General features: G+C 35.4%; 1 protein-coding gene and 1 pseudogene across 11 annotated transcripts; one reads left to right on the plus strand and one right to left on the minus strand.

Moving 5' to 3' along the window:
- Positions 1 to 4,515: 4,515 nt before the first annotated feature.
- On the minus strand, positions 4,516 to 6,967 carry LOC110599792 (annotated as a pseudogene).
- LOC110631332 (ATP-dependent DNA helicase SRS2-like protein At4g25120) lies at positions 6,391 to 12,058 on the plus strand. 11 transcript variants are annotated; one of them, XM_043950318.1, is made up of 14 exons: positions 6,391 to 7,469; positions 7,552 to 7,629; positions 7,915 to 8,121; positions 8,207 to 8,245; positions 8,484 to 8,555; positions 8,647 to 8,733; positions 8,811 to 8,867; positions 9,701 to 9,906; positions 10,126 to 10,219; positions 10,464 to 10,514; positions 10,837 to 10,899; positions 11,120 to 11,179; positions 11,509 to 11,603; positions 11,724 to 12,058. In XM_043950318.1, the coding sequence occupies exons 1-14, from the start codon at positions 7,458 to 7,460 to the stop codon at positions 11,773 to 11,775; spliced, it is 1,173 nt and encodes a 390-aa protein (XP_043806253.1). In that variant the 5' UTR covers positions 6,391 to 7,457; the 3' UTR covers positions 11,776 to 12,058. The 11 variants fall into 11 exon arrangements, 8 of the variants coding, with proteins under 8 accessions (XP_043806253.1, XP_043806256.1, XP_021634805.1 ...); XM_021779113.2 differs by having other exon boundaries at positions 6,392 to 7,469; positions 11,709 to 12,058; XM_043950320.1 differs by having other exon boundaries at positions 6,393 to 7,469; positions 11,542 to 11,603.
- Positions 12,059 to 12,122: the final 64 nt, after the last annotated feature.

Genomic DNA, 12,122 nt, shown 5'->3' on the forward strand with positions numbered 1-12,122 from the left:
CTCAAACTCATAGACTATATTGGATGAACTTTCTTTCCATGACCCCATTGATGTGATTACTCTTTAAACTTAAGTTGAATCAATTACAGTGAGTTGTATTCATGTTTGAGAATTTCTTTTTGAATTGAATATTTGAGTTTGCCATGGTGAAAAATATATATTGCTCATTAGAGAGAATGAATCGAAGGATGTGTGAATGAACTTAACATGACTTGTTTTAACAATTGGTATTGATTTGCCCAATGCATTGATTAAAGAAATTCGGCAAAGGTTTAGACTTCATGAGCACAAATTGAAAACTGTTCCAATGGTTGAAAAACTATGAATAGAGTTAGTAGCCACTTGGACAGGTGACCAACTGAAAATATATACCTTCACATCAATAGGTTGGTGACTTTTTCAAGCAAGATTTAAGTGCAAAAGGCTGAATGTAGTACTGCAAGGTAAGGGCAAATCACTCTGAAAATTAGAAAGAATCTTAATTGAACAAATGATATGTGCATGTGTAATCTTTCTCTTGACAAAAACAAATACTAGCCATGGTAGGTGAAGGGAGACAAGAAAAGAATGTGAGTAACCTTGATGCATACATTCTTCAATGCAATAATTCAAAGTAAGTATCTAGAGTAAGAGCTTAAGTAGAAATAAATGATCAAGTAGCAAAGAAAGCTTGTTTAACTATGTTTATTTGCTTGAGGACAAGCAAAATGGTAGGTGTGGGGGTATTTGATAGAGCATAGTTTAGACCATATTATCATGATGTTATTGATGTTAATTTAAACTTTCTATGCTTAATTTTGTGATTTTAATCTTACTCTGCAGAAAATGGTGTAAAGAGACAATTTGGTAAAAATGCCCCTAAAACCGCCTAAAATAGAGCAAAGGAGAGCAAGCATGCCAAATGCAACTTGAAAGGAGCCAAATAAGGAAAGTAATTTGAAATTCGCTTTACCAATTCCTCCGAAACTTAAATACTTTATTTGACACCTTCTACATAATACAATATCTATTTTGAGTAATTTAGCGAGTAGAGGTATATAGGTATTGCATATTTGTATTCTATTCAGCAAGGCCAAAAACATTAGAGCATGCACTTTTTTAGTGTCCTCATACTTGGATGTAAGGTTTTTAAGCTCTTGTGTCTATAAACTTGAGATTGTGAGCTTTCCTGGATTTAAGGCGTTGGTGGCTGAATGTGTGGTATTCTTATAGTACTTTGCCACGTTGTGAATCCATCATGACAATGATCACTGTGACATTATGGCACATTTGGAAGGCTAGAATCAAATGTGTTCAACAGGATCCTATGACAACCATGAAGCAAATTAACAATGATCTCTTGGAATTGCAGTATTATCAATGTATTTTTGCTGGTATTTCTGAGTTTTGTCCTTATTATGTCTCTAACTTAGTTGACTGGAGTTCCTGTCCAATTGGTATTATTAAACTTAATTGCGATATGGCTTAAATGAGCAATAGTATTATGCTGCTTTTCTCCTCTATTTAATATATTATCCGTGAATGTTGAAAGTTCTCGAGAATTTTATAGAAACAAAATTAGCGAGCGACACGATATAATGCTCTTTTTTTGAAAAAAGAAAAGAAAAAAAAAGTTCACCACAAATGGCGACATTTTGTCCAAAAAAGTATCATCTTAGTGGAATTAACACCTTTGATTCTTGTTTCCTGCTCAAAAAACCATCAATGAACATCTCGTTTCATGACACATTTGGTCTTGTTGCATATCCATAGACTACATAATTGGAATATCCTATATTTCTTGAAACACGCAATTCTCTTCTCAGCATCATATGAACGCTACCACTCGTATTCTTGAACAGTAGACAAATAGATTGCATTGGTAGAATTACTGATCTAAGTTATACATATAAATTAAAGGATTGTTCTTAACAACTAAATTCACCATCTTGGCTCCTAGAATAATGCCGGAAATAAGTATGCTATTACTTCAACGTCAGCTCCTATTTTTCCCAGTGCAAACTCTAGTTGCCCATCATCTTCATCATTCTCCTTCTCATATATCTCACTCTTATTATACAAATCAACAATAAAAATATTCATCCAATCAGACACTCGAGTAATGGAACAAAGTGAAGACTATTGGAGATTGTGCACTACACATAGGGCCCATCAATAAGAATTATTAGAAAGTTCACAAGTATAACAACACAACCAATTTGTTAAGAGCCTCTTGATTCCGAGATTGTACTTCCATAAATACAAAATACAAGAGAAGTAATCTTCTATCAAACCTGAAACAGAGTCCTGAAACGAAGAACAGAAGTGAAAATCCCGGAAAACATACCTGAAGAGATCACTTGTTATGTATCAGACCATTATTTATAAGAAATATCAAACAAAATGACAGATTGCTGAGATCCTTGTATCACACACACTTTTCCAAAGATTACAAAAATCTTGCCCACTTGAAGATTGATCCATGAAACCAGTTATGCAGGAAATAAATCTCATTACCAGTAACCAATCAGTTGACCTATAATTTTAGGTTCCAAAAGGTGATCTCATGATATAGCTCCCATTTGGAGTTGAGGTCAAGAGGTAAACAAAAATTGCAAAGATGCTTTTTATGCAATATCTTTTATTGGAAGTATTAGAAAATTTATTGAATTAATTCTTTTTTTTATAAACAATTAATTAATGGAATCACCAATGGAGTCTGTGTTACTAGTTTCTTTGCAAGAGAGGGACATTTCTTTTTATCACTTATTTTATTCATCTTATGCATTAATCTTCTTATTAATTTACTATTTTAATTTTTTCAACTTATAAATGGTACTATTTATATGTTGTCAAAAAATAGTTTCCAGCAACAATCTCAAATAGGCCAATACAATAATTAAAAGGGTAAACTGTAATTTAGTTCCTCTGGTTTAGTGAAATGCAACATTTCGTCCCTCTGTTTTAAAAAACCTCTAATTTGGTCACTATGATTTTTAAAAACTATGCCATCAGTCCCTCCGTTAGATTTTCAGTTAAATCACCCGTTAATTTTAACTAAAAAGACTAAAATACCCATTCTCTCTCTTTCCTCTTCCTCTTCTTCTTCTTCTCCTTCCCGATCTCCTTCTTCTTCTTCTTCTTCTTCTTCTTCTTCTTCTTCTTCTTCTTCTTCTCTTTTCCGATCTCCTTCTTCTTCTTCCTCTTCTTCTTCTTCTTTTTCTTTCTCCTTCCCGATCTCCTTCTTCTGCTTCTTAAAATTTTCTCTGAGTGCACTAGTTCCCTTTTATTTTACTGTTCTTTTTCTTTGTGCTTCATTGTGAAAAAAATTTTCTTAAAATTTTCTCTGAGTGCACCAGTTCCCTTCACTAGTTCCCGATCTCCTTTTTCTTTGTTTTCAATACCGTGAAGAGAACAAGAAAAATTCCTAGTATCTGAAGATACAATTTATGATGGTCATTGCCATGTTATAACATAAATGACATACTGTGCAATTGTAAGGCTCTGCAATACACCACTTTGACTTGATATGTGGCTGAAGCAAATGACTGATATGTAAATATATTGTTGACATGAGGAATAAATCAGATCCTGGTTAGTTCCAACAATGGGCCCCAATGCCACCTCAAGATTGCAGCAAGGACAAAGCCACAATGATCATTGATCTAGAATGACCAAATTCAGAAGCATACCTTCGGGCTTGGGACAGCTTTTAGAGATAAAAGCTTTCTACAATCTTTTTCAAGTCATTGGTTCCTCATTTTGTGGGGGGGCTTGAACTTGTGGAATTTCATTGTTGGAGGCGGCAACCATAGTAGCAGCCGTCTGAGCCGTATTGGATGGCGGTGGAATAACATGTTCGGAAACACCATTTCTATGAGATCCCTGTTGATTTTCCAATTCAGCCCAAGCATTCAGAGTACCATTGCTTAATTGATCTTTTTGATTCCCCAATTCAGTCTTTGCTAATGATGAACATTTGGTTTCTGTTAGAACAGAAAATGACATTACCTCCTGATTCTTTAAGCAAAATAAAGATGTTGCAACAAGAACATAGTATATCATAAATAAAAATTTGTTATTAACAATAAATTTTAAGAAAATTTTTTTCACAATGAAGCACAAAGAAAAAGAACAGTAAAATAAAAGGGAACTAGTGCACTCAGAGAAAATTTTAAGAAGCAGAAGAAGGAGATCGGGAAGGAGAAAGAAGAAGAAGAAGAAGAAGAGGAAGAAGAAGAAGGAGATCGGAAAAGAGAAGAAGAAGAAGAAGAAGAAGAAGAAGAAGAAGAAGAAGAAGGAGATCGGAAAGGAGAAGAAGAAGAAGAGGAAGAAGAAGGAGAGAGAATGGGTATTTTAGTCTTTTTAGTTAAAATTAACGGGTGATTTAACTGAAAATCTAACGGAGGGACTGATGGCATAGTTTTTAAAAATCACAGTGACCAAATTAAAGGTTTTTTAAAACAGAGGGACGAAAGGTTGCATTTCACTAAATCAGAGGGACTAAATTATAGTTTACCCTAATTAAAAAGAAAATTTCTTGAAACATTATGTAAAATTTCTAAATCCTTCAATACCATTTATCTCCACATCATCCCCTTCCCCTACTAACTTATCACACTTCTGTACTAGGGTATCTAGCACCATATATTGACATAACCAAACCATCAAGTACACAAGTTCCATAATAAAAAAGGAAACAAAAAAATAGCAGTTGTATTACTAACATAAGCGCCTACATAAGGAATTTGATAAACGCGCAAAAAGAAAATAAGTTAATTGTAAGAGGTAGATAGATAGATGAATCTCAGGTATTACTGACATAATTCTTAGAATTCGGTAAACCATGAAGACCATTAGGCCTATTTGTAGATTTAGAAATTTTCACATTTTCAGCTGCCATGGGGAAGTTGAGTTCAATCGCATATTGTAATCAAGCAGTACAATGAGTTACACCTCTCCTCCCCCCTCTACAGTTTCTTAGTTTTAGATAGGGTGAGGATGGGAATGTCTAAGGCTGGCTCAAAAGTCTCTTTGCTATTCTTGTACCATCTTCTTATATATGCCTTTTGCCCCCTTTTTTCCCACTGGCTCGATCACGTCATCCACAGGAAGCTTCTGCCATTTGCCACACAACAACCAATCTTTTGTTAGCGTGTGTGTTCACTCCATATGATGTATTCATTACAAGAGTTCAACAATTAATATTGGGTCGGCCAAGCCAATGTAACTGAGACATATCACATATCTTTCTTAAGGATCTGTTGTGAGGTCGGCGCATTTAATGCTACCTTCCCTCAGGTTGGTTAGTACTGGTTTGGGTCAATAATGGACACCTTATTCAATATATAAATTTTGGGATTATCATAAACCATTTTAATTAGCTAAAAAAAAACTTTCCAATACAATTACAAAACCTACAATCAAAACTTTGTCCTACAATTATAATTGTAAGTTAACTCTTGGAGAGGATGTATGTCCTTCATGGCAAATAACATCAAATGAGGCTTCTTACTATCACCATGAAGGACATTTTGGACATGAAGGTTAGGAGAGTAACTATGATTAATAAAGCTTCCTACATTATCAAATTCAGTAATATCTATAGTAAAATACTCATCATTTTCAGGGAAACTTGGATGCGACAAATTATGAAGAGGAAGCACCCGATTGTTTTGACAAATACGCGCATCACAGTTGTTTTCCTTGCCCAACAAATGCTCAATTCCTTCATTTGCTTGATGTAGTCCAAAGCACTCGCATATAAAACTTCCGGCTGGAATGTATTGTTTTGATCGAACACCCCATCTTCCTGATTAGTCATAAACACTTGAAGTTGAAATCGGATGCCACGTTGTGTCACTCTATTTATGCGAGAACCATAACACTTGCAAGAAGGACCACACTCGAAAATACAAAGCTTTCTTACAATAAGACGTTCATTGTGATCATAAGGAAGAACTTTCCCATTCTTTGCATGAACAATTTTTAAAATCTGAGCATCCATCAATGCAATCACAACCAATTGACTTGGATTGATTGAAAATCACAGAATAAGTTTTATCGAAAACATGTGATGAAGGTCTCTTGTCATCAAGTGTGTTCCTCGTTCCAACTGTTACTTTTTCGTTGTCCTCAAAAGTATTACTTGCTAAAATAACCTTTCGATTAGATGGGTACTTATCTATTTTGGATGTTAATCCTTGAGTTCGCTTTGGTTGTCCTGAAATCCTTTTCAACTTAAATTTGAAAATAAGTTTGCCAAATTTCCCTCTTTCTTGCCAACATTTCTCCACATGGTATAAGCCATCATAAACATATGTAGATACCTTAGAACCTTTCCACATTTGCTTAAGGATAACCCTCACTGGGACTTTTTGATCCATATTATTCTTTAGTGCAAGATTGCCATGTGTGAGCGCTTATCTTTAGGTGGCCGCTTATTTTGAACCAATGGATTCCCTCCTTCTCCTGAATAAATTAAAACATCAGATGAATTCATGAAATTTGGATATCGACCACTTGAAACAATGCTTGTAGCTAATTTCATTCTATCCTTCTCCATGTAATCTATGCCCTTTTCAATTTGATGATGAAGACCAATTATACATAGTTCAGCTCTGTATTGAAACTCATCACCAACTTCAACTCCAGGAATAGATCCAAGTCTTTTCACTGTGTTCAACCATGTATGTCTATCACGAAGAATCGATGCTGCAACTAGGTGAATGTTTGGTTTTTGCATTAATGCCTTTCTATTTTTTTTCAAAAGCTCGTTAAGCACCTTATGATACAATCTTAAAACCTCCTTAACTTCATCACGACTAGGACTCAATTCCTTTTTGTCTCTCAACATGACCGGATGTTGGCCTTCAATAGCTGAATTTTCATCTAAAGCATATTTGCCTTCGTTAGCTGAAGTGTATTTAGAAACATGGGAAGCCTCAACAAGACCATCAAACAAAAGATTGTCTCTCTCTACCTCCATGGTGTTTTTCATAATTTCTAACCACTAACCATCTGATTCCTATTGTTGATCTTAGGAGTCAACTCAGCCAGGGACGCAAAGTGTTGTTGACTCTGGAGATGATATCAAAACTTGTTCAAAGGGTAAAAATGTTACATGTAAAATGACTGACCTGTTGTGCTTTTGAGCATTTGATTTCTAGTTCCAGAAGAAAGGCTTGAAAAATGCTGACCGCTAAGGAATTGAACTGTATTTTATTCAACCTAATTTTAGTTAATTCCATATACCACAACTCGTTTGTATATTGAACCTTCGACCTAAGGACAGCATTCTTCATTTTTCCATCCTGTGATATTATTTTTTTGAGAGACTCAAATACTAGAACAGAGAAATTTCCTGCACAAGGCTCTTTACCGCCAGTCAAACAGCTGGACATTTAGATGAGTTCAATCTAACTGATGAATGTATACAGGAACAGTCAATTTCAGCAGTCATAACTTCAGTGGCCAATATGGTACCTCAGGTTTGTTTCTCTCCATCGATCTGTATTCAAATAATTTTCTGGGAGAGTTCACAGCTTTACAAGCACTAACTATTACTCTTAGAAATACCTTCTTGAGCAATGGGCAGTGGTTGATGTTGATGGAGGCAAATTGTTGAATGAAGACAATGACCTCAGATCTGTAAGTATTTTGATTTTTGTGCTGTCCTATTGCAGTAATTTAGTCCACAAGTATGTCTTGTGGTTCTATAACTTACAACCAACAAGTTATTGCAAGGATCCTACCCAAACAATCACTGTTAAACTATCTAGAATATTTGTTAAAAAAATTCGTATAACATTTATATCATCAGAATTATGAGGTTTTGTGTAAATTCATATTCTTAGCCAATGGAACTCTAAGGTGTATGACGGCTGTTGCATTATATCTCTACATGTGGTTTAAACTCATTTAACCACCTTGCAGGTGCTTCAGTACTTATTGGATGATGTCTCTGATTTTTTATCAATGCAATGTGCTAAAAAAGGAGAAGCTGGAGATGTGAAAGAAGAGAAAGGTTGTCTTAGTTTACTCAAAGCTTTTATTGACTACATAACTGAGCGAGAGAAAGAAAATTTTCGTTCCCGGAGACATGATAATGAAAATTCAGTTACATTGACTACCATCCATCAGGTTTTCCTCATTCACTCAGCCATTCAACCGCAAACTTATTGTGTTTCTGGTTCTTCACATTTCATCATGTTCTTACCCTATGCAGTCTAAAGGTTTGGAGTGGGACATTGTTTTCATTGTAAAGGTAAGTAGCTACATTCATGGACCACTCTTCACTTGTTCGTTGACTTACCCGTTGAAGATGGCTGTTTTTTCCCTTCCGCTGTAACATCCATTTTTGAGCATCAGCACGTTAACAAAGATTAATCGAGTATATAGTGGAATTTGCAGAAATGCACTGTAAAGAGAATCTTTCTTAATTTGCAGCAATACCTTCTATATTCATCAAATTGCATTCATGCTATTGCTTGGACTAAATGCAGGCAAATGAATCTGAAATTCCTTTATTACATGAATCCAATGGCGCTACTAAGGAAAATGGGACATCAATTGAAGTGAAGACTTTTCTTTTCGCTGACAATTTTACTTTTCTTATGAATGTTTCCTTATGTTTCTCAGCTAATAATCTTCACTATGAAATCTTAGGAGGAAAGACGTCTGTTATACGTGGCAATGACTCGCGCTAGAAAGAAACTATTCATTCTGTATGTCATGATGGATTCAAATTGGCAGGTTTTAATCTTCATAAATAATCTGTAGTAGTTTCTTGTTTTATTAGCACTTGTAAGTAACAAAACGAGCCTCTCCAGATGCTTCAACCATCGCGTTTTCTCAAGGAGATTCCAGATCATCTTCGGGAGATTCAGGTGCACTTTGCTCATTTGACTCTGAAGCTGTTACATTTGCATCAAATTCCTAACCTGGCTGAATGATTTCTGTTTTTGTCATAAAAGCTTGTGATTTGTCTCTTGCTTTCATATCGAAAATAATGTCTATGTTCTTTAATATTATTTCTGAAAAGGATGAGTTATTATCAGTTGATTGTAGTTACATGGTTGACGTTGACAAGAAGAAAGCACCTGAATAAATTGAATAAACTGGTAGTTTTAGTAAATATAACATATATTATTGGAATAAATGAGTTAATGCAGTATTTCATTTTCATATGAAGTCTATATTCAGTGTCGTAGAAATTTTTCTACAATTGTAAGTGCACTGGAAGAACTTTCTAACATATTTAAAGGATGCAAAAATTCTTCATGCTTCATCAGGCAAGTTTACTTGTATGTACTGCCCATTTAGTACCCTAGCTGTTTATTTGGGTGCTATTGATCTGACCAGATCCAAGGCGATTGTGATAAATATTTCTGTAAGAACTTTTGCCAAGCATTCACAAGATGATAGCTTAAAGCTATCCTTTTTTCTGGATTCACCGGAGCATCCTTCCATATCTTTTTTATGGTCCACCAAAGACTCATTCCTTCAGGGTTTGTGGCTACTCCTTCCAACAATGCCTTCTCCAAGAATTGAACCCGAGTTGTCCCTTCGGAAGTGCAGGGGGCCTTACCCCTTTACCCAACATTTCACAACTTAAAAGCTATCTATTTTTTTGTTCATTCTTTATTTATGAATTTGCATTTACTATAATGCCCTTCTTTGTCATGATTATCACTTCTTTGATTAATCCTATTAATGACAGGCTGAAGTATGTCTACGAGATTTACAAACAAAACCTCAAGATATTCCAAAACACCCTGTCAACATTACCACTAATCTGCCGGGAGAAAAGAATCCTTCTGAAGTTGACATGGAGCCCAATGATTCCCTCAACATTCAAATCAATAATGCCTCCAAGGAAATAACAGAGCCGGTAGATGCATGCAATGGAAATATTTTCTTAAAAAGGTTTTCCTTTCAAATTGTGATGGTCATTTCAAGTTGTCATATGCTGCTAGTAGCACAGAAAATAACCTTTAAAGTTCTGTTTGGGAGAGGGAGAAAAATAGGGAAAGGGGAGAAGTATTCCACATGTTTGTTTCTTATTGTGAGGCCCCACATTCCATTTTCCCTCTTCCTCTCCCTCTCCCAAATATAGTTTAACTGGTTCCTCTCACCTTTATACAGATTCTCTGTGGAGGACAGATCAGTTGTTTCTCACTTGTTCCACAAATGGGCCAAGAAGCAAGCATTTCAAAACCCTAAGAGGTTAATTGACAAGGTTACTTTTGGATCCTTTTCTTGTCTTACTGTTGCAATACAGTGATGTAGTTTGAAATTCAGGTGGTTTGATCCTTGTATCTGCATATTTATTCTTTTCTTTGGAATACACAGTTCAGCAATTTGTGAAGTAAATAGATATTTCTGTATTTGTCACATCGGACAACTTTACATGCTGGCGGTACATTTAGGTGACACATGGTGGTTTTGATCAGTATCTCATGCTAATTCCATTCTATTTACAGGTTGGCTTTGTTATTGATGAACGTCTAAGAATCAAGAAAAGCAAGCACAAGGTCATAAAACTTATTCAGTTATATTCCAGACTCCAGCGTCATTTTAATTTCTTGCTGAATTTTCTTCCTTTGAAATATCAGTTTGTCATTGCTCTATTGGCCCTATTCCAAGAAAATATATAATGGTTGTTAGTGGATTTTGCTTTCAATATTTGTACGTTATTGAAGTTCAGGAGAGAATACTGTTTATTTTCTCCATTATTAGAACCTTTTTGTCTTAATATACAGGTGTTCATGCACATGTTACTGTGCATGGCCCTGTGAAAATGCGATACGTGTATTATCTAGTAATGGTAACCATAATTCCTACATAACTTTTCAGGATGTTTTGCATGCTTTGAAACCTTGCTTAAGCAGTGAGGAAGCCTTCCAATATGCGGAATATGTAAGCATGATGTATTTTTCGAGATTATTTATGGTAGCTATTGCATATAACCAGTGAGATCAACATATTTCGTTATTGATTTTCTAAATTCCCTCCTTGTTAGAATCTGACAACAATTATTTGACAGCAATACATTTGGACCTTCCACTTCCATAATCCGTGTGATGTACGCAACTAGCTTACACAGGTTTATTCACTCTGTTAGTTCTTTGCCTGATAGGTGCTAAGATGGGAGCAAATTCCTGCAGATGAACGTGCCCATTTGATGCGGGAGAAGCAGGTTCGTTCCTAGATAATGTCTTTTGTATTTTAGATCTGTTCGAGATGGGGAACTCATTTTATATTTAAAATCTTATTCTTTTATTGTCTACAAGGATGCTAAAATCTCAGAACACTAAAATATGTTTCGAGTCATTGCACTAAAAACTGAGGCCATTACATTCCAATAGGGTAGTAAATTAAGGTTCCTAATATTGCCAGATTTCTACCAACTATTCCGAATATGGTACGCATAGGCAATGTTGCTCGAACCCGTAATCATTTATTTCTCCTTCTACTATAATCAAATATTCTGTTTTTAGTGAAGGACATCTTTTGTTCATGTGCAAGGTTACAATGCTCATTATACATTTCCCCTTCCAGGAGTACTTTCAGAAATTAAGGATTGAGAATTCGATGAGTACATCAGGCCAACATCTAAACAGGTGATTATATTAAAATGAACGAACAAGCAGAGTTCAATTTATGGGGTTTCCTTTTAGCCTGCCTATAGCTTTCTCAGCTAAATTAGCAAAATGGCTCTGTGGCAGATTGGGTTTCTGCAGAATTTGGGATGCACTGTGGTCCCCATATCACGTCTCCATGCCTCACGTTTGATCGAGCAATATAAATGATTGTAACCATGTGAACGTAGTTGGCAGTTCCGGTGGCTTTATTATCGGAAGCCTACTTGAGGGATTCTAACGTCTCAAGGTTTGAGCCCAGTATTTGAATCCTTCAATTCAATGGACTGTAAATAATTATGACATGACCATCTAATGAAGTTTAGAGACTGTCAATGAGGTGCAGTTCTGCATTGATTATTTCCTAGCCGTTCTGTGCTCGCTGTGTAAAAGGTTTTACTAGAGTGCTTATGGAAGGTTTTGGCTCTTCCCTTGTGCGGGTTTTGTTGTTTCTTTGGACTCGTACGTTGGAAAAAGGTATAATTGGGTTTCTGAGTAAAC

The sequence above is a fragment of the Manihot esculenta genome, chromosome 14, assembly GCF_001659605.2.
Source record: "Manihot esculenta cultivar AM560-2 chromosome 14, M.esculenta_v8, whole genome shotgun sequence".
NCBI classification, from domain to species: Eukaryota; Viridiplantae; Streptophyta; class Magnoliopsida; order Malpighiales; family Euphorbiaceae; genus Manihot; species Manihot esculenta.